Source organism: Carassius gibelio, chromosome A19, assembly GCF_023724105.1.
Source record: "Carassius gibelio isolate Cgi1373 ecotype wild population from Czech Republic chromosome A19, carGib1.2-hapl.c, whole genome shotgun sequence".
In the NCBI taxonomy this organism is placed as follows: Eukaryota; Metazoa; Chordata; class Actinopteri; order Cypriniformes; family Cyprinidae; genus Carassius; species Carassius gibelio.
The window spans coordinates 19110312-19131132 of record NC_068389.1 but is presented as its reverse complement, the minus strand read 5'-3'; the positions used below and the strand labels follow the sequence as shown (position 1 = coordinate 19131132).

General features: G+C 37.4%; 3 protein-coding genes across 4 annotated transcripts; 1 reads left to right on the top strand and 2 right to left on the bottom strand.

Annotated features, from left to right (window-relative positions):
• Positions 1-64: 64 nt before the first annotated feature.
• On the bottom strand, positions 65-9906 carry LOC127935401 (transcription factor AP-2-epsilon). Of its 2 annotated transcripts, none has more exons than XM_052533227.1 (7): positions 8700-9906; positions 6268-6717; positions 4131-4185; positions 2278-2509; positions 2074-2192; positions 1629-1767; positions 65-771 (listed from the first exon to the last, which is right to left on the bottom strand). In XM_052533227.1, exons 1-7 carry the CDS (start codon positions 8742-8744, stop codon positions 510-512), a joined length of 1302 nt encoding a protein of 433 aa, XP_052389187.1. In that variant the 5' UTR covers positions 8745-9906; the 3' UTR covers positions 65-509. The 2 variants fall into 2 exon arrangements, with proteins under 2 accessions (XP_052389187.1, XP_052389188.1); XM_052533228.1 differs by lacking the exon at positions 8700-9906 and adding an exon at positions 8060-8241.
• Positions 9907-10056: 150 nt separating this feature from the next.
• On the bottom strand, positions 10057-14691 carry LOC127935400 (neurochondrin-like). Its single transcript, XM_052533226.1, is given in 8 exon segments — positions 10057-10599; positions 11497-11639; positions 11722-11937; positions 12087-12331; positions 12750-13769; positions 13771-13878; positions 13965-14168; positions 14567-14691. Coding segments are annotated over 8 exon segments (2358 nt in total). The 5' UTR covers positions 14570-14691; the 3' UTR covers positions 10057-10180.
• Positions 14692-15208: 517 nt separating this feature from the next.
• LOC127935397 (mediator of RNA polymerase II transcription subunit 30) lies at positions 15209-20715 on the top strand. Its single transcript, XM_052533225.1, has 5 exons — positions 15209-15377; positions 15556-15777; positions 18259-18417; positions 19051-19140; positions 19764-20715. Exons 2-5 carry the CDS (start codon positions 15556-15558, stop codon positions 19857-19859), a joined length of 567 nt encoding a protein of 188 aa, XP_052389185.1. The 5' UTR covers positions 15209-15377; the 3' UTR covers positions 19860-20715.
• Positions 20716-20821: the final 106 nt, after the last annotated feature.

Below are 20821 nucleotides of genomic sequence, written 5' to 3'. Positions count from 1 at the left end.
TGCTAGTTATGAATAAAACGTTTTTTTCTCATCAGGAAGTCATTCTCAGCATCAAGCGGTTGAATTCAGTTGTTGGTTTAATAATATATTACATTTACATTGTAATACGGCAATAAGAATAACAGTAATATTGATAATAAACATACAACATGGAGTACAAAATGATATTTCAAATTCATTTATCAATACCTAATTACTTGTACACTGCCATCCTTCATTGTCCGTGCCATCTTTTGTGTCATTCGATTGGTTTAGGGGCCCGATCTCCAGAGAACACTGACAAGGGCCCTGTATTAGTCAGTCATGGGGATCCAGAGGGAGTTTGTGGTCCGCATTCAGCAGGAAGTATGGAGGCATTTCTGCTTTCTCTGGAGACCTTGGATTTCATCAGAGATGAATGCAACCAGTTCGTACAGGCGCAAAATGGTGGGGTAACGCACACATTCGTACACTTAAATACACTCATACGCTCCTAAAAGTGAGGGAGGTAGTGTCTCTCTCCAGATTGTTCATTTGCGGTGCTTGAGTTCCTTGTCATGGTGGATTTTTCCTCCTCCCTCTCCTTTATCCAGCAGTTTTAGGGCCTCTAGCAAGTAACTCTGGAAGGCTGACAGGGCGGCACAAATGGCGGGTGTGCCGAAACCGTGGGTGAGGAGGCTGAAGTGGGTCAGGTTGCTTTGCACCCCGGGCTCCAGGCAGGGGGTGGGGCGACTTGCACCCAACGGCGACCTGTCCTGCGACATCAGGTCCAAAAACTCCTTGCAAATCTCCCTGAAGACATGGAATGAGAGGCGAGGGTGAGTTCATGTAAATGTGGTTTCAATAACAGTTGTAATTGGTTTTCAAGCGCAATAAATTGCAGAAGAAATGTATTCACAAATAAAACTGAAAGCAGTTCCCAATTACGTTCCTATAGTCTGTATCAGGGGTTTTCACGCTGGGGCCCCCAGAGTGTGCTGAGGGTTGAAATAAAAATAAATAATAAAAAAATAATTATTACCATTTAGTTTTTTTTTTTTTTTTTCCAATGGTCAAAAATCATGAGCTCAGTCACAATTATTGTTATTATTATTATTTTTTTATCGACTGCCCTAGTTTTATGTTTTTCTTCAGGTTTATTAAAATATAAATAAACCCCCAAATATGAGCGACCCCCTTCTCATAATATAAAGGCAGCTATTATCATGTACAAAGACAAATTTATTATTATTATATTATATGCAAAAAATAAAATATGGAAAATGTTTACATTATATAATATACTGATTATATACTGTGTGTATATATATATATATATATATATATATATATATATATATATATATATATATATATATATATATATATACTGATTATTGAAATCATTTTTTAAATAAACATTAAAAAAAAAAAAAAATACTGGTCGATAAAATAAAATAATTGTAATTGGTCTTATTATTCTTGACCAGTATATGGACAAAAATTTGGCTAATTTATCACCCTTGTGGGAAACACTTGGGGACCCCAGTGTGAAAAACCTAATATATATGTATAAACTTATATATAAACAAAAGTCTTTATTATGACTGACGTAACTTTTTTTTTTGGAAATGTAACCGTTTGCAGATTTTGCCAGATCTAGTACTCACTTGGTGGCCAGCAGCATACTACGTCGTGTGGGCAGCTGATCTGGGTCACTTTGTCTACACAGATACTCTGCGGTGGCCCGGGCGGGGAACTCAGTCTCACACACATACCCAAAGTCCCGTGCCAGATGAACCGCCTCACCTGAGAAGAGAGCGTGAAGATTGAAAAATGGAACTTGAACGTACTGACTGAAAGCTTGAGGTGATAATAGGCTCTTGAACTTTTAAAAATGACTTCTTAGGCACTTATAATTTTAAGTTAACACTTCCTGAAGTGCCAAGTCATTCACATTGATATTAACATCTACATTCTCGCCATAAGTGACTGATAATGTAAAGTGTGTGCTGTGTTTGAAACAATTACTGCAGCAAGTATGAAGTGGTGTCTCAGCAGTAGACTTAATCTGATCGTGTGTATGTGTCTGGTTTTTATCAAATGTTTCAGTACCTTCCACCAGCGCTGTGAGGAGTGTGACGTTGGCTGCCTTTCGCCGACCAGCAGGAAGGTTGAGGCCGATCTTCTCCAGACGTTCTCGTAAACAGCGGCCTCCATTTTTTGACTTGGCTCTGAAGGACAACAGGTAGAAAAGATTAACACCTCAGCTTCATCTTAAACATCTGCTGTTCTTCTTCCTCTATTCCTTCCATTCACCTGCGCAAGACTCCTCCAAGCAGCGAGGCGTTGAGGCACTCAGGTGGGGCCAGGCGTCTCTGCACCTCTCCAACTGTGACCTTATATTTAGATGTGGAGCTGAGGAGCGACAAGCGTCCTGGGACAGAACAGAAAACCTCTGCGGGGTTGGACACACCGCCCAGGCCAAGGCCTTCTTTAGTGAGGGACAAGGCAGAGACCATTGAGCCGTTTAGCTTTGATGGGACTGGAACTGTAGGGAGAAACAGAAAGCGGTTTAGGGTGTGTGTGCCAGAATTACCACAAACCCACAGGAGACTGGAGAGTTCTTATTTTAAAGAAAGTGATGAGATTTATAAAAATGTGCTAATTTGTGCTTTTGGATTTTGTCCTTCTGTCATAAAACCCTTTTTAAGATGTTCTCCCACAGGTTGACATCTGTTGTCTCAGTGACACTGTGTTTAATTTCGGTTTTTATCACACTTATTTTCAAATGGGTGTTGCGTCTCCATTGGGGAAAGCTTTATTCCATCTGTTGTGCACACAGTCGTTTTCACTTGTTGTGCTTGTAATTACAGTTTTCTGGCTCTTTAGAAATCTGACTTTAAATGAACCAAAAGTGTGTTACTGTGTCGAAAATAAAACAATAAAACAGGACAGGAAGCTGTCACTTATCAACCCATTTTAAAGCAGACATAGTATAATCATTCTAATAAAGATTTTTCCCAATTAAACCAAGACACAAAAAGGAATGAGACGTGAACGTCTATTCAGAATCTAAGAATGATTAGTGTTCTGGGAAGAACAGACTACCATTGGCTTTTAATTTCAGCTCAAGTATTTTTGTAACATCATTCCTAAAAACCTTCATCTGTTTTCATAAGATTAGTCTCTGTGTTGATTTCTGTAAAAATAATTGAAAAAATAAAAAATCCTCTGACCGGCAAATTATTGCAGCTATAATTCACATTACTCAAAAGTAATGATCATCCTCCACAAAAAAAGTGAAGTCAGATGCAGAATGTTTGTGAAGTAATAGATCAGCTGTAACTGGGCTCCCGTGTGTGTTTGCGTGAAGCAGCGCTTCTCTCCTCTCCCTTTCCAAGCATTGGCACATAACACACTGTGCTGCTGTTTATATTATCTATATCTCTTATTGTAGAGGTAAATGCCTGTAGTATTGGCTTCCTCCTCGTCGTGGGCGGTGTGCACGTCCCTGCTGTGCAGCACTGATTTGCGGACACAAACGAGCTTTGAGCGCACGGCCGAGGAGCTGGAAGCATCTCACGTAAGCTGTGAGAGCAGATCCGTTTATTCATGTATAGGCTTCAGTTTCTTCTCGACACAAAAATCTCCCTACACCTATGAGTACATAATTGATCCATTCTGCTGCTCAGTAAATATGCAAGATTTTATAGAACACTCAATTAATATATGCAATAAATCTAAAATGAATGTTAATAATCTACTGTTCTGCACTGCAGAACGTGTTTTCAGAAGCCATCCTTGTTAACTATCCACTCCATTTTTTTCTTCTTCTGGTAAGCGGAAAGGAATGGTGATGCTCTGAATTCTTCATAACTTTATTATCTGCTCTCTTCCTCCATTTCGCCTTCCTCTAATCCCCCCTTTTCTCTCATATGACCATGAACAGTTCATTAACAGCAACTGCCTTAAGGGTGAAGGCAGAGGCAGAGTGCTACAGGATTTCTTGACTTCAAATGAAATTGCAGAGCTGAATTATTTTGTGTGTGTGTGTGTGTGCTTGACTGAATCCTTTATGGTGTCTGAGCAGCACATAAAATCTTTTTTTATTTTTTCTAGCTGGAGAGGTCACCCCTCCTCTTAAAATGCACCAAAGTACAGACTCTCACCTTTCTTGATAACAGAATGGTCCAGGATCCCCAAAGCGGATGCCTCCTCCATACCCTGGTAAAACAGAATAGCAAAACGCTATTACTTCACTTAATTTAAACTTGCTTGATGGATGAATAGTTATTGATAGTGTTTTGGACATTTTTTTTCTTTACACTATTAATTTATTAATTATTTAAATGTTTCTATGATGATACATGGCAAAAATATTCCCAATTAAATATTGACTACTGAACATATTTTATCTGAATCAAAAACTGGTGATTGGATCAAACTTGATATTGCTGTGCATACAAAGTAATTTATATTTTCATAATTTTATTTAAATTAATCAAATTATAAAAAAAAGAAAAAAGATACCAACCATTAAAAATATTTTATGTATTTATAGTTGTATTGATATATGTTCCTTAATTTAAACTAGATAGGAGTAAAAAATATGTTTATGGGAAGAAATTAGATTTCATGACGTCACATGCATCCGCAATATCAGACAGATACAACGTTAGCATTTTTTTTTCTCCTCAGAAATAAAAGAATAGAAGTTCGTAATAACACGACTTCTTTGGTTTTCTGTGCATCACGTTAACTATTGGACTTTTATATAAAAGACATGCATGTATAAAACAATATAATCCACTTAAAATCAGATCAGTTCATTTAAAGTCGCAGGAATAACCAAGATCAAAATAAAATAGTAGGTTATTTACGCCTATTTGTAGCATTATGTATGGCAAATTAAACTATCAGGCTTGTTCCCGTCGTACTCAGTTCTCGGAAATGCTTCATATCATCAAAGCGAGTCCAGTAGTTTGTTGAATAATTGGCCGAGCAAACCGATTGGACGCGCTGTAAGTTTCCTGACAGACAGACACGCACTCATTCTGCACCTGCCCACTGCTGTTGTCTTCTGGACTGAAAGAGTGAAAGAACAAGCCATCAAGCTCGAGCCGAGAATAAAACGAACTGAAATCTGATTCTCGAGAATGGTCAGTTTAATAGATGATTCTTAAATTAGTCACTTTTCCTGACCCCAAAGATTTTTATAAACAAGACTTTTGTTTTGTTTTACTTTTAAAGAAAATTAATTATAGTGACTTTAAATAGTGGCATATATATAAAACCTTTTTTAACTTGGCCTATGTAATATTTTTTAAAGAACTTCGCTCTCTTAATGTCTTTAGACTGTTTATTCCTATAGCTACAATGAGACGTTAGTATGATTTTCTTTATTTTGTGTGATTACCAAACCGTTTAATTGAGGTGAAACACATTTTTACTTTTCCACATACAAAATGAATTGACTGTTAACGAAGTCCAAGGTTTATCCAACATTTCTCTAAAACTGAAAAATGTTATACCATCTCACACATTACCACGCTTTCTAAAATCTAAAGCATCAAGCATTATACCCCAAATCCACTTTTGCAGCAGAGATTAACATTTTAACTTTTTTCTTTTTAAGATATCAAGCAGAAGTGACTCTAATTGAAGAACCACGTTTTTTCTTATTTTAGAAACTGTGATTTATTATTATCAGTAGCTTGTATTATTTGTCAGCGTTTTAAAAATTATATAAAGGTTTTATAGGCTACACGCTATTTATTAAAAACAGGATATAACCTACTACCAATAGGCTAAAGATTTAGTTTTTATCCTTCGTATCATGTTTAATATATTTTAAATGCATTTTCACACAAAAACATTCGAAGAGTTATCACGGCAGAAAAAAAACAACAACTTTAAAACACTCATAAAATAAGATTATAAAGTAAATCGTTATTTTCGAAATTATTATATTTCCGTTTCATGTAACGGACGTATGCATTATATGCCTATATGTTATATAGGCTACATTTTAATCATTAATTTTGATCACGTCAAAATAGTCTCTTATTTAAACACATAACCAATAAAAAAATAATTATGTTATAAAGAGCCTAAACTGTGTTGTTTACATTTTATGAAAAAAAGTTGAAAAAATCTCTAAAATAATTAATATATATTAAAGCATTATTGGCCTTTTTAATTACAAAAATACCGGTGCATTCATGATTTGATTTGAGCATTATTCTTGCTCACTATTTGTCAATAATATCTGAAAAAGAAATACGATGAAAGTGATGATAAACTCACCTGAATGTCATCCAGACCGTGATGACCAACCGCGTGCATTCCCAGAGGACCTTCACCGAGTGCCGCTGCTCCTTCACCCAGTCCATGATGGAGCAACCGCGGAACGCCCGGATACTCCCGCCGCGGATCTAAGCTCAGAGCGCGGTGTGACTGCGACAGAAGCCCCGCGTCCTCTGAACGAGAGCGCTGAGAGTGCCACGCTGCCTGTTGGTGCTGATGGAGGGAGTTGATGGACGGATAGGGGTCCGGTAAATGCGGGTATCCGGTGTCTTGACTCTGGGAATAAGACAGTGAGGACTGAGGGTATGGAGGTGGAAAGTAGGGCGGCTGGAAGTCGGAGGCAGGAGTGTGGCAGAGAGGGGGAGCCGAAGAATACGCTGCCTGGTTCAGCGAAGACAGATGAGAGAGTCGCCCGCTCGGAGAAGAGCTGGACAGTCCGTCCGCACGGTCCTGTGGGGAAAAACAGTTTATGAAAATCCATCATTACGTTGACAATCTGGGGTCCGCCTCATAGCTAATAAAATGGACTGTCTATAAAAATTCTACTATAAAGTATTTTCATCATGTCATAATTAACTGATGCTGCTGTCTGTATCCATTCATTTAATTTGTTACAATAACTTCTGTCATTTCTCCTCCAGTTTTCAGAGTTTCAGCTCGATTTTCTTCATTAGTAGGCTAATTAAATTCAAAGTGCAATGAGCATCTTGGATAGCCTATATAATTATTTATACGTTTTGAATATAGTGGGTTGGTTTATATATTAGGAGTATCCAGCATAGGCTAATTATAGGCCTCTTCGTTAAAAATGAGCTGTGTGTAACTGCAGTTATTGTTATTAGGATAATTTAATGTAGTACATGTGCGTGTGACTTATGTCAAGTGCTACTGGGGAGATAACTGCAGATTCTATATTATTTTAATTTTGTTTAAATATTATTTATTTATTTATTTTGGGATTTCAGGGTATTACATTAATGGTCGTTAATCATGCTAGCTTATATTCATTATAACCATGCTAAATTAAATTCCCAGTAGCTTAACAAATAAGAGCTTTTTTTCTGTGCCAGGTGTCTTGATCACTGTTTTAGCAGGACTGATCTCCAGACAATAGAAGCAATTAATACTGCTTTACAGAAAAACACGTAGGCCCAATATTTAGCTTTTTGTGCTTGCATTATTTTCCTTGCCATTTTCCAATTTATCGGATATTTTTTGTAAAAAATAATTTAAACCACTGATGAATGTGACGGCATCTTTAATTTGATAGTTTTGCAGATAGCCCAATTTTAATCATTTATTTAACCTTTATTATTTTCTTTACACTGATTTGTTTTATTATTTTTACTTTTATTATTTCTATTTCGATTTGTCTTCATATAGGGCGAAAACATTGGCAGTTTTTCAACTCCGTAAAAAACTGAGTGTGGGAAACGCCATCACATGTGATAAGAACAAATCAAACCGAAGTTTCTGTTTTGCCCTTTTTTGCCACCGAGTTTAATGATTCTCTTTGTTGAAACGCAAGACATAACTTCCAAGTCACTAAAAGACAAAGACTAGTCTGTTATCTCCGTTTAAACCAATGACAGCATGTGACATTTCCAATGAAACACTCTGGCATACTTTTGCGCTTCCATATTTATACATAGCCTACACTTCATAACCATTGACCCCGATTACGCTCGCGCGTCTGCGCTTTTATCCACACTCAACGCAGCTCATATCACATGACAATCATCCCGATGAAGAGTCGAACCGATCAAAAGAACTTTGCATCAGTTTAACTTACCATGGTCGAGTAGGTGTGGACTAACATCTGGACACAAGAGTCCCAACGTGCCTTTTACGCGTTGACTTTAATAGCCTCCTTAAAGCCTAGCAGTTAATAAAAGCCCGGGATCTCGATCCATTAACTAGACAGTCCCAGTGAGGCTCTGTTCTGTGGATGATGCTCTATATCAGACTGTCTCTGTTAATCACACCCGAGCGCTCTTATAGCGCGACACTATTGGGGGAGGGGTTGGGTAGACCACCTTAAAGGGACATTAATTAATTCCTCTAAAGTAATTCAATCTCTTCATTCATTTGTAAAATCCTTTTTTGATGGCTAATGGTTCACCAAACTTTATTGACTGTTATTTTACATCGTCCACAGTTTATTTACAATTAATTGTAATTTCTATAGACCAAATATCACATATTTATTGTACAAATAATGGTAACTTAGTGTACTTTGTGTTCTTGGCATATTTTCTAGATTTTTTATTTTTCTAAATGAACCAAATATTGTTTCTGAATGCGAAAGGTTTTTTTTTTTTTTTGAATGAAGAACAATGAAGTTCTAATATACAACAAAAACTTTTTCTCAGTCACATTTTCACATCCTCTGAAATAAACGCTAATAATAGGCACATTAGTCTGTAGCCTACCTGTAAGCAGTAAGGTTCTGACTTGGTCCGTGATTTCCACAACATGTTTCTGGATCAAGTTGTCGTCCTTTGTTCAGTTCAAGACGGGAGAGAACAGACTATATGCCCTTCGAAATGAACGGTGAGAGTGAGAGAGAGAGGGGGTACCGGAGAGACACGGGAGTTTTATTAACAAAAAGAGACAAGAGTTGTGTGTGTGTAAGAGAGAGAGAGAGAGAGAGAGAAAGAGAGAGATGGGCGGAGGCTAATCAAAAGTGGGGGAAAATGGGATCCTATTTTAGATGACAAGACGCACCGAGTAAAGTTTAAGCGCAGAAAATCAATTTTGCTATAACTGTCGAATAAACAAGTGACCACATTAAAACCCCGCTCAGGCAAAAGTCATCCTTCTAATAAAATATTTTAACTGAAAGGTAGAGATGTGTTGTCTGGTTGAGGGCAGTTTGAACTAACGTCATCGACACAGGTTCTCACAGTATGTTTGGCTACGTCACATTTGTGCATTTCATGGATTGTTTTATTTCACATTATCCACGATTTTTGGACTTGAATATCTTGTTTTTTTTTTCGTACCGTTGAAAACAAAATATGTTTAATTAGGTTTAATCATATCTTCCGAAAATGCTGTTTATGCAGATAACTACGCTTGGAGAGCCGCAAGTATACAGAACTGACATCCAGAACTACTTCTGTATTTTTTTTCTATTAATTTCAATCTCTTAAGCATTAAGTGGTTATGAAAGTGCCAAAACAGTAACTACAAATTTGCTGCAAGGGCACGACTGATTATACATTTGACAGTTCTAGCCACAAGAGCATTTTTTCCCATAATTTCATTTCATTTAATTTCATTCATTTGAAACTAAAACATTGTAACTCTCGTATAATTATTACGAAGTTGTCTGTAAAACCTCCTGATACCTGAGGAAATGCACTTTATATCTGACCTTATAAAATGTCACTTTTCAAACCACAGAACCATTAAAGAACATCAAACAATCTAAAGTTTTTGGAAGGAAATAGTAATTTGAACCGAAAATGTTTCTGGTAAATAATACGCTCATGTTTTCTAACAAACGCACTTGTGCAAACACATATGGCATGTTGTGAATTTGATTATGACAGTTTGTTACTAAAATCATTCCTTGTCTGTTTGTGAATAGATTGTTGTAAGGATGCCACCTACTGGACATACTAAAAACACAGATAAGTCAGTGCAACAGATACTGTACATTTCACATGAAATAAAAGCACCTACCAAATGAAAGCCTGGCAGCACACCTTTTCAGAATGTGCTTCTTGAGAATCAAACTCCACACATAAAATAACAATAAATTAATTCAAACATTCTGGCCTCTACTTTGTCCACAGAGTGTATTTATTACATATCCTTCTGCATATTCAATTTGATAAACAGACAAATATGACAATATAGTAAGTGCTTTATCTGTCTGTTATTAAATATATGTATTTTACCAAATCTACTCCACAAATATTGTGCTAAGCTGTGGTAAACCCTGAAGAGATCCAAAGCTTACACTCTTGACCAGCTCACTGATGTCCTTGCGACACACCGGGCATTGCTTGGCAATTGCACACAGGACTTCCTCTAGAGCATCTTGTGAAGGTTGGTCAGGAAGACGACCACTGGATCCTAGCAGAGTGAAGATGTCCTGCAGCCATCCTTCATCTCTGATCAGGATGGTTATCCAGGGCTGAGCTCGAACACAGCCACCCAAAGCCTGCAAACTGAGCCTCCAGAGCTCTCCAGCCTCCTCCCAGTGTTCCTCCCAGAGAGCGCTGATCCGTGCCGGTTTAGAAGCCTGTCCAGACTGCACAGCACTCAGGAGAAAAGACAGAACTGAGGAGAAGAAACGCCGCTGGCCAACTTCTACAGGGTCTGCAAAGATTATTAAGCAGCAACAATAAACATATCTTGTATTTTTACATTTAGATTGCCTTTGCGGTCATCTAATGCTCACTTAAAGGGATAGTTACCCCTGAAAGTTCTGTCCAACCAAAAATTTCCCGGTATCCATATTTGGTTAACAACATTCTTCTGCATTATTCATTCTGACAAGATGGGTCACACGAGGGTGACAATTTTCATTTTTAGGTGAACTATCCCTTTAAAGTTTCTTTTTCTAAACACTAATAATTTAGTAAAACTGTTAAAACTGAATCTTGTATTAGTTAAAACAATTCATTTTCGTTATTTGCTTTTTAATTTATTTAGACAATGTAGGATACAATTTTTATATCCATTTCCGCTCTTATTGTAAATGTTTCATCAGTGGACATTATTCCTGAGACAAAAAGTATTATATTTAAAATCTTTCATCAAAGTAATAACTTGCGCTGCCTCCGAAAAATCTTTCCTATTGAATGATGTCACCAAACACCAGCAAACTTTTACTATCACTGATATATAATTACAGATTTTGTTAATATTTTGAATTGGATTTAATTTTAATTATTTTAGTTGTGCTTAGAAATGTTTATAATTTTGTTTTTATTAGTTTCCTTTTTTAATAGATTTTTATTTATAACAATCTAAATGAATGAGATATGTTGCCTTGAGAACTACCTGAAATATATTTTTATTTCAATAAGTGATTATTTTATTCAAGTAATGAAAATGTTTTTTTTTTCATGGTTAAGGTTTAGATATGTAATAATCCTGCCAAGAGTTTCTTTTCTTTAACTTACCTTTTTAGTTTTTTAATACAATTCATACCTGCTAAGATACACATCCTATAAAATGGTACATCCTACTAACCAATTTGTATCATTGTACCTGTGGAAGTTGACTTCAGTCTGGCAATCATAAGACCCAAAGTGCAAAAGTTTGCTGCTAAGACCAGGAGGCGTGGCTTATGGAGAAGAGCAGGCAGTGCTTCACTCAGCATGGTCTCCAGAGCAATGAAACAAGGATCATCCCTGTGAGAGCGCAATGGAGCAGTGCATCAATTCATGGTTGAGGAATAACTTTACCCACGTGTGTGTTCAGATCTGTGTGTACCTGACTCGTTCTGACTCAGTAATGGCAAAGTTGAGTAAAGCCGAACACGCCGTTTCCAGACTGGAGTCTCGGGTCACTGTTTTCCCACTCTGACCTCTCAAAGATGCCCAACCTTTACTCAGAAAAGCCACAAGCATGGCTGGAGTATCCAGCGAGAGAAGAACCCGCCTCGGCCCGTCTTCAGCCGAGAGGTGGCACAGGGCTGGAAGAAGATATCTAAGAAAGAGCAGGAACATATAAACACTTAAAAAGACAGCATAAGATCTGAATACACATACTTTGCAGATTTTAATTCAGAAATGTCCACAACCTTTCCAGGTTTCCTGTGGGTACCTTCTATTAAAAAAGGCATAGTAATGACTTACCTAAGAGCGGTTTCTCTGCTCCAGGTCCCATCTTGTGAACTGTTGCAGATGGACATCTTAGACATCCAATCAGCAAGTCCCTTGCTTTCTCCCTCTCCCTTGAAGTGACTTTTAGCATAGCCGATGAGAAACGGCAAGAGGTCAGTGACATCTTCTTTCAGACATGAGGTTTCTTCAGCAAGCCAAGCACAGAGGGAGCGGAAAGTGGCAAACAGAAACGGGTCATCATAGCTGGTCTGGGCCAACTAAATGGAGAAGCAATGAATAACAACTTATAAGTGTTCTCCCATTTAATTAAAGTCATTCAAATAGACTTCTAACAATGTATTCACTTTTGTTCATAAGTATGGGGTCAGTACAGATACTTTTACTCAGCAAGGATGCATTCTATTGATCAAATTATTTCGCCGTCTATTTGAGTTAAATGTTGTTTCATGATCACCAATTCAGCACATTAGAATGATTTTTAAAGGATCAGGTGACAATGAAGACTGAATTAATGGTTGCTGAGATTTCCCATCACAGGAATACATAACATTTTAAAATATACTGATAGAAAAGTAGCTATTTTAAATTGTAATATTTCAGTATTCCTGTTTTTATTGTATTTTTAGCCAAATGAACGCTTTGATGAGCATAAGAGACTACTTCAAAAATTCTCACATGTTTGAGATAATAAATTTCAGCTGAGAAGGCCTCCTCCAGAGCTCCTAGGACCTGTCTGCTCCGCTGAAGACTCAGGCCAGTGATAGCTGTCTGCATCTGGGCAGGGTTTGGATCCGCCATCTGGCTACAGGCTTGTTCCATTGCCGCCTCCATGATGCGATAGCAGGCAGTGAGTGTGTGCTGCAGCTGGGGGGAGATTTCTGTACCCGGTGGCTCTTCTAGACCCATCCTCACCTCCACACAAGCCCGGTTTACCAGCAAGCAACAGAATTTAGGAGGACCCGCGGACTCCCATCCATACAGGTCCAGAAGGCAGGCAGATACCACCAAAACCAAGCCTAAATGCTCTTGACTGAGCTTGCCCTGAATCAGAGGCTGCAGTGAAGCCCATAGATTACCCACAATCTCCTTAAGCACCTTGCTTTCAGACTCAACCCCGGGTGGAGGAAGAAACAGCGGTATTTGAGAGCACATCTCTAATCTGTCCAGATCTGAAGTTTGGCAGAAGTTTTGCGAGATGGTTCCCAACAGCAAAAGAAGATCAGACGAGTGTTTAGCCCAAGCCCGTGGTCTTATGCTAGATGATAACAGGTGTCCCAACAGTGGAAGCCCTTTTTCATGGCTGAGAGTTTGTTTTTTGAGTACGGCTCTACATAGAGCCAAAACAGCACCACGGGTAAGAAGCTGCTCTGGGCCTTGTGGTAAAGCACATACAGCATTTAGAACCTGATAGCAGTCACAAGCCAAAGCCTCATCCAAGGTAGACATACTAGAAGTAGTCTGGGAATCTGTGGCACTTTCAGTTTGAGATCCAGAACCATTCTGGTCTTCATTCCCAAATGTTTGTGTTTGATTATCTTTCAGGTTAGGTCCGTTCTCCAGTATGTTCAGGATCAGAGGCACTGTGCTGAGAAGTTGTGGATGAGCAACCATGCTTGCGTCTGTGCTGAGAGCCGCCAGCAGAGCAGTGCCCAGAGAGATCAACTCCTCCGGGGGCAACCTGGAGCTGTCGCCACCCCCGAAATGCTGTCACCAGAAGGCGTGCGGGCAGATTAAAGCCTACCGCTTCAAAAAGCTGATGGAGAGTCCCGGTATCCAGCTGTCCTGCTGGACACAACCTTGTGATCTAAACACAAGAGATAACAGTGAGCAATACAATCTATGTTTTCTGTATAATTTAGATGAGGAGGATAAGTTGTTGTTGTTGTTTACCAAGAGAAGGGCTGCTAAAATGTGGCTGTCATTCTTGGCATGATTGAGAGCATGTAGACAGCGCTCCAGAACCTCTCTCTGAGATGGAGACAGACCACTGGGGTCAGAACTGCACCCTTCTGCTGAAGTCGGCTCCGCACTGGATGGACGCTGTGGAGCACAGACTTCCTCTGGGTTGAGATGACATCCATTCTCTGCCATCTTCTGGGCCAAGTTGTGAACAATCATCAGATATTCACGCATTAGAAGTTATGCTAACTGCTTCAGACACTAGTCTAAATGTAAACATGATATATTGCCTGGTGTTTAAATGACTTATTGTGCTCCAATATGTCAGATTCAGGACTGAAAAAATACTTAAGGCATATTAAGGACAGGAGGTTAACATGTTTAAGAGTTCACGTCAGGTTAAATCACAGAGCTGTATAGTTAAGTTAAATGACTGTCGTTTAATTATTTATTATTGTATTAAAGAGCTAATAAGAGTTGACTGAGTAGCAAGCAAATGTAAAACTAAACATTTTAAAATCATATTCAACACATATGAATGTTCTAATTTACGAAGATTAGTGTAAATCAATCAAAAAGCCATAAATACATACCATATGCCACGAACAAACCCGGAGACAAGCAGGATTATTTTTATGCGCACGTTGCAGCTACATCGAGACGGAAAAACTCGCGAGACATAATGAGAGAACTGGATTTCAAAATAATAGTCGTCGGTAAACGAAAGGAAAACAGCAACATTGGGAAATATGTTTTTGTTTCTTTCTTTCTTATCTCAATATCTGTGTATGTGGAATGAAATAACAAAAATATGATATCAAACGGTGATTTATTTATTTATTTTTAATATGGAGCACGTTTAGTAATGTTTCTGTATAATGAAAATTCAAATACAATGTAATAAATAGCAAAGCGAGGTACATTAGGCACATGAATACTTAGACCACAAATAGCAATAATATAACTATTAACATTTTAAATACCAAAATCTAAAAATAATAAAAAAACAAAAACAAATAAAAAAACACTAAAAATAGACACAGTACTGATTATTGTAAATGTATACTTTTAATGATAGAATTTCATTAATAGAATATGAATAAAATAATTAATAATTGTATTAATTGTATATTTTCATTATTATGATATAATACAAATATTATTAGAGCCCAAAATATAAAACATAAGCAAATTTGTTAATTAATAAATGTTATGCTTTTCGTGACTGGATTTAGAGGTTCCTCTGTAACACAGGAAACAGGAAATGATGAAACAGGTCATGGCTACGGCTCCTCTGTTTGAAATGTTTGAATGTGAGAGAGTGTAGAAGTCCCGCATTTATTTAGCAGTTATTCCTACCAGAATTAAAGTGTTTACGGACCAGGAGTAACGTCGATACGCGCGGTGAGTTTCTGTAGAAAGAGCGGAACATTACTGCGAACTCTGAGCGCTGATTTAATGCTTCGTCCCTTTAGTCTCATCCATTCATAAATAAACAGGTAAATAGTACCCCCCCCCCCCCCCCCCCCCCCCCCCGCCACTTTCGTGTTTAGCTGATTTAGTGAATGCTCTCTGTTTGTAGATGTCTGCTTCGCTTCCTCAGAAGGCTCTTGGTCCAGGTATCCCTGTCATGCCCCCTCAGCAGCAGACACACCTGCCTCCTGGCCTCGCGCAGCAGGGGATGCCCCCACAAGGTGCCCTGCGGGAAATCTCTCCCGTTTACCTGTGCCGCATCGGTCAGGAGACGGTCCAGGACATCGTCACGCGCACTATGGAGATCTTCCAGATCACACGGGCTACCCAGGTGAGTTTGCGTCCACGCCATTTAAATTTAACTTGCATGGGATCTGACGCTAGTGCGTAGTAGCTACGACTAGTAGCTAGTCATTCATAGCTGTTTCATTATGAAAAAAGTCAATTTGATCAAATCAGGACATATAATTATACCATTATTAGTATTATTTATATTTTTTTTAGCTTTTGGATGTGAAAATAGAAATGTCAAAAGTTCAAACAAAGCAACGAACTATGACATTTTGATTAATATCAACATCCCTTATAATCACATCAGCATCTAAAAAATAAAAATAATAAAAATGTTAAACACATTTGATTCTCTAATACTAAATGAACACATTTATGAGTTTGAAATGTAGTATTTCTTAAAGCGTCTTCCATTTGTATAAAAGCCCTTATGATTTTAATAAAACAGGCCAGTCTTAAAGGGTTAGTTCACCCAAAAATGAAAATTATGTCATTAATGACTCACCCTCATGTCGTTCCAAACCCGTAAGACCTCCATTCATCTTTGTAACACAGTTTAAGATATTTAAGATTTAGTCAGAAATAGGGGTGTAATGGTAAAAATCACGGTTCGGTACGTACCTCGGTTTTAAAGTCACGGTTCGGTTCGTTTTCGGTACAGTAAGAGAAAAGAAATGCAAACATTAAACTGCAGGTTGTTTATTACTATACACTTAAAAAAAAATACTTTTTAATAAAATATATATGAAATAAAAATAGAATGAGATGTGCGTCTCACGCAGGCAGTCTGCAAGCTCCTGTAAACATGGGAACCGAATGAAAAACGGACACGCCACGCAGTTGAGACGCTTGCGCCATGCAGCCAGTGTGTCGCCGGCCTTAGAATCAGCTTCAGGGCGGGATTCGTGCTGAACGCGGAGACTTCCGCCACTTAAGATTTACTTATGTTCCCCGCACTAAATTTTGCATTCCGTCATTCGGTACACACGTGCACCGTACCAAAAGCCCTGTACCGAAACGTTCAGGTACGAATACATGTACCGTTACACCCCTAGTCAGAGAGCTTTCTGTCCTTCCATTGAAGCTGTGTGTATGGTATACTGTCCATGTCCAGAAAGGTAAGAAAAACATCATCAAAGTAGTCAGCATTGTCTTCTCTTTCATGTCTGTTATGATAGTTCAAAAGAAAGCAGTTTGTCATATCCGGTTAGCGAACTAATCATTCTACGTAATCGGATCTTTTTGAACCAGTTCATCAAATCGAACTGAATTGTTTGAAACTGTTCATGTCTCCAATAAGCATTAATCCACAAATTACTAAAGCTGTTAACTTTTTTAATGTGGCTGACACTCCCTCTGAGTTAAAACAAACCAATATCCCGGAGTAATTCATTTACTCAAACAGTACACTGACTGAACTGCTGTGAAGAGAGAACTGAAGATGAACACCGAGCCGAGCCAGATAACGAACAAATGATTGACTCGTTTTCGAGTCAAGAACTGGTTGCATCTGTTTTCAGATCACCAGTAGTGATGGGAAGTTTGGTTCTTTTCTGCGAATCGGTTCTTCCGGATAGTTAGATTCAATAAACCGGCTGAAGAAAACGGTCTTTTGCTTCTTGGTCTTTTTTGAGTCAATCTTTTGTTCGTTAACAGCATAAGTCATTTGTGAATTAATGCTTATTGGAGACGCGAACAGTTTCAAACGATTCAGTTCGATTTGGGAACTGGTTCAAGAAGATCCGGTTACATCGAGTGATTCATTCACGAACTGGATATCACTAAACTGTGTGTTTTGAACTGTCTTATGACAGACCCGGAAGAGAAGACAATGCTGAATAAAGTCGTAGTTTTAGCTATTTTTGGACCAAAATGTATTTTCGATGCTTCAAAAAATTCTAACTGACCCTCTGATGTCACATTGACTACTTTGATGTTTTTCTTACCTTTCTGGACATGGACAGTATACCGTACACACAGTTTCAATGGAGGGACTGAGAGCTCTCGGACTAAATCTAAAATATCTTAAACTGTGTTCCGAAGATAAATGGAGGTCTCATGGGTTTGGAACGACATGAGGGTGAGTTATTAATGAAAAAAGGTTCATTTTTGGGTGAACTAACCCTTTAAGGAAATCAAGCTCACAGAATAATGTTTCTCCTTTATTTGTCTCAGTTTCGTTTGTTACATCAGAAGCAAAATTGTGCTGCATGCTGACACTGTATCAGCTTGCAATTTGACGAGAAATTAATTTGACAGGTTAAAACGTGGAAAGTGGATGATTCTTATATTCCTATGCATAAAGATGTATTCAAATCATAAGCAAACATTAGAAATAAAACCTACAAAATATATGAAAGAAAATTTATATTTTTATTTGGACATGCATAAAATATTTCTGAGCTTAAGAAGCCCATTCCAAATACTGGATAATAAATTTCATTGTGGCACTGTGTTCAAAGACAAAAGACTAGTGCATTTGGGAAACAGGTATATTTAAATCTGGTTGTGTGTCTTCTAGCTTCCCAACGGTGTGACACAGAGTCAAGCAGCGTATCAGGATCGCTTTGGGAAGCTGCAGGAGCATCTGCGTCAGCTGACACTGCTCTTCCGTAAGCTGCGTCTACTGTATGAACGCTGTGCAGAATTGAAACCTGACCTCCAGGAGTCTCCAGCTGAGGTGAGTCTTATCAATGTTTGATGCACAATAAAGCTCTTCTGTTTGTTCATGTGGTTTTATTTTATTTATATTTTAACCCTGTAAAGCCTTACATATGAAATATTTTAATTAAACTTCCTTAAATGCAAAAGTTTTAACCAGTGTGTGTGTTTGTGTGTGTATGTATATATATAATTTTTCTTTTGATTTATATATATATATAAAAATTCTAATGTGCTTTTTGAATCTTGTTTGATACATCATGATTTTATGGTTCATATAGTAAGATATTATGAATTATTATATATATATATATATATATATATATATATATATATATATATATATATATATATATATATATATATATATATATATATATATATATATATATATATATATAATTCAGTAGGGCCCAGAAGTCTGAGACTGCATTGGAAATATGGTATTTCATATTTTAATGAGTGAAAAGACATATTTCTTGTCAAATTTGCTGTTAAAATTAGCATTAAATGCCAAAAGATGTAAAATGAAATCTTTTCCCATTATTGATCTCAGACTTTTTTGTTATTCATTCAAAGATGATTACATTCCAGGAGATGGTTATAAGTACAAATATCATTTCAATAATGTGTTTTGCTTTCATCCTTCCAGCTGATTCCGTATGTGGGAGAAGAGACGACTCCTGTGAGAGCGGAGCCGTGCAGCCCAGCTGTTATTCAGGAGAGACAGGAGGTTCTAGAGGTTTGTTCCATTCACCATTAGTATCTCTGAACATACTATTACATCTACAAGATATGCTTATTTATTTGGGTGAATCACCCTATTTACTTCAAAGAGTCTTTATATCATTTTCAAATGTGGATTTGTCATTAAAAAAGTATTTTTGATGCTATTATAATTTTTTTATTCTAATCTGCAAATATATAGTCCAATCTGCAAATATAAAGCCTTTAAATTAAGAAATTGTATTTTTTTTTATTTAAAATATAAATTAAGATGTGTTTGATTAAAATAAAGTAAAATTGAGAAATATCATTACAATTTAAAATGCATTTTATTCCTGTGATGGCAGTCATTACTCCAGTCTTCAGTGTCACATGATCCTTCAGAAATCATCCTTATATGTTGATTTGATGCTCAAGAAACATTTCTTATTATTATCAATGCTAAAAACAGTTCTGCTGCCTAATATTATTTGTGGAAACAAATTTTTTCAGGACTGTTTGATAAATAGAAATTTCAGAAATTAGTTAACATCATCAATGTTTTTATTGTCACACTTGATCAGTTTTATACATCCTAGCTTAATGAAAGTATTAATTATTAATAGTGCACTGAGCTTCCTATATAATGTTTTTTAACAGAAAGTGAGGCAGAAGAACCAGGAGATGAAGGTGCTAATGGATCAGATGAGGAACCTCCTGTGGGATGTCAATGCCATGCTCACCATGCGAAAATGACAGTGGACATCTGACCATCTTCCGTGAATCCTCATCTATGGTCTTCTCACTCTAGCACAGATAGCAGTGGATGGCAGACTGCCTTTCATTCACTACTCTTGCAAATGCCACATAATATTTCATCTTGACAAATGAGATCAGACTCTGCACTGCAGCTCTTTGAGGTCCTTCCTCATTTACAACCTTAAATCACAATGCTCGGATTAATAACCGCTTCATCAAAGCGCTGAATTAGCATCAGAAACCGGAAATAATGTGAATGCCATGTTGATAATGTAAGCTAGCCATGTTGTTGGCATGATAAATGAGCACTGAGGACTGAGCTTTGTAAATAACGGTGCTGACACTTCCGTCTTCTGTGCGTCGAACTGTGGGATGTGTTTCACACTCTTGCTCCTCAGCACATATGTACTCAGGTAGAGTGTGTGTTTCCCTGAGCTCTGCATTACACTCCTGATAATCTGCCTTCTGGGGGACGGGTCGTCTAACAAGAAGCTAATGAATTGTAGACTGATAGGTTTTGTACACTTAAGACTTTTATACAAAAGAAAAACAGTAAAACAACTTGTATGTCTTTTCAAAAACAAAAAAAATTCAACAATGATGATAATAAGAAATGTTTCTTGAACAGCAAATCGGCATATTAGACACAGCTGTGCCATAACAGGAATAAATATTTAAAAATATATGAAAATATAAAATGGTTGTTTTTTGAATTGTAATAATATTTCACATTACTGGTTTTATGGTATAATAAATGCAACCTTGGTGCAAGTCTAAGAAACCTTTGAACTGTAGTGTATGCTTTTTAAAATCGTCACACCAGCCAATAATAAAACTACAAGATGTACAGTAATCTTGAACTAAATGTTGTATGAACAACCAGTCAGTAATTACAATAATTTTCACAAACTCTTAAGTGCACAAAGCTTCATTTCAATTTCACTCTGAAAGCTGAAGAT

Bases quoted from the DNA above. Each gene is read 5' to 3' on its own strand.
- LOC127935401 (XM_052533227.1), bottom strand. From the start codon at position 8,744: ATGTTGTGGAAATCACGGACCAAGTCAGAACCTTACTGCTTACAG. The intron at 6,718-8,699 runs GTAGGCTACAGA...TTTTCCCCACAG, and splicing joins CAGAACCTTACTGCTTACAG to GACCGTGCGGACGGACTGTC. The intron at 1,768-2,073 runs GTACTGAAACAT...CTCTCTTCTCAG, and splicing joins CCTCACAGCGCTGGTGGAAG to GTGAGGCGGTTCATCTGGCA.
- LOC127935397 (XM_052533225.1), top strand. From the start codon at position 15,556: ATGTCTGCTTCGCTTCCTCAGAAGGCTCTTGGTCCAGGTATCCCTGTC. The intron at 15,778-18,258 runs GTGAGTTTGCGT...TGTGTCTTCTAG, and splicing joins AGATCACACGGGCTACCCAG to CTTCCCAACGGTGTGACACA. The intron at 19,141-19,763 runs GTTTGTTCCATT...GTTTTTTAACAG, and splicing joins AGAGACAGGAGGTTCTAGAG to AAAGTGAGGCAGAAGAACCA.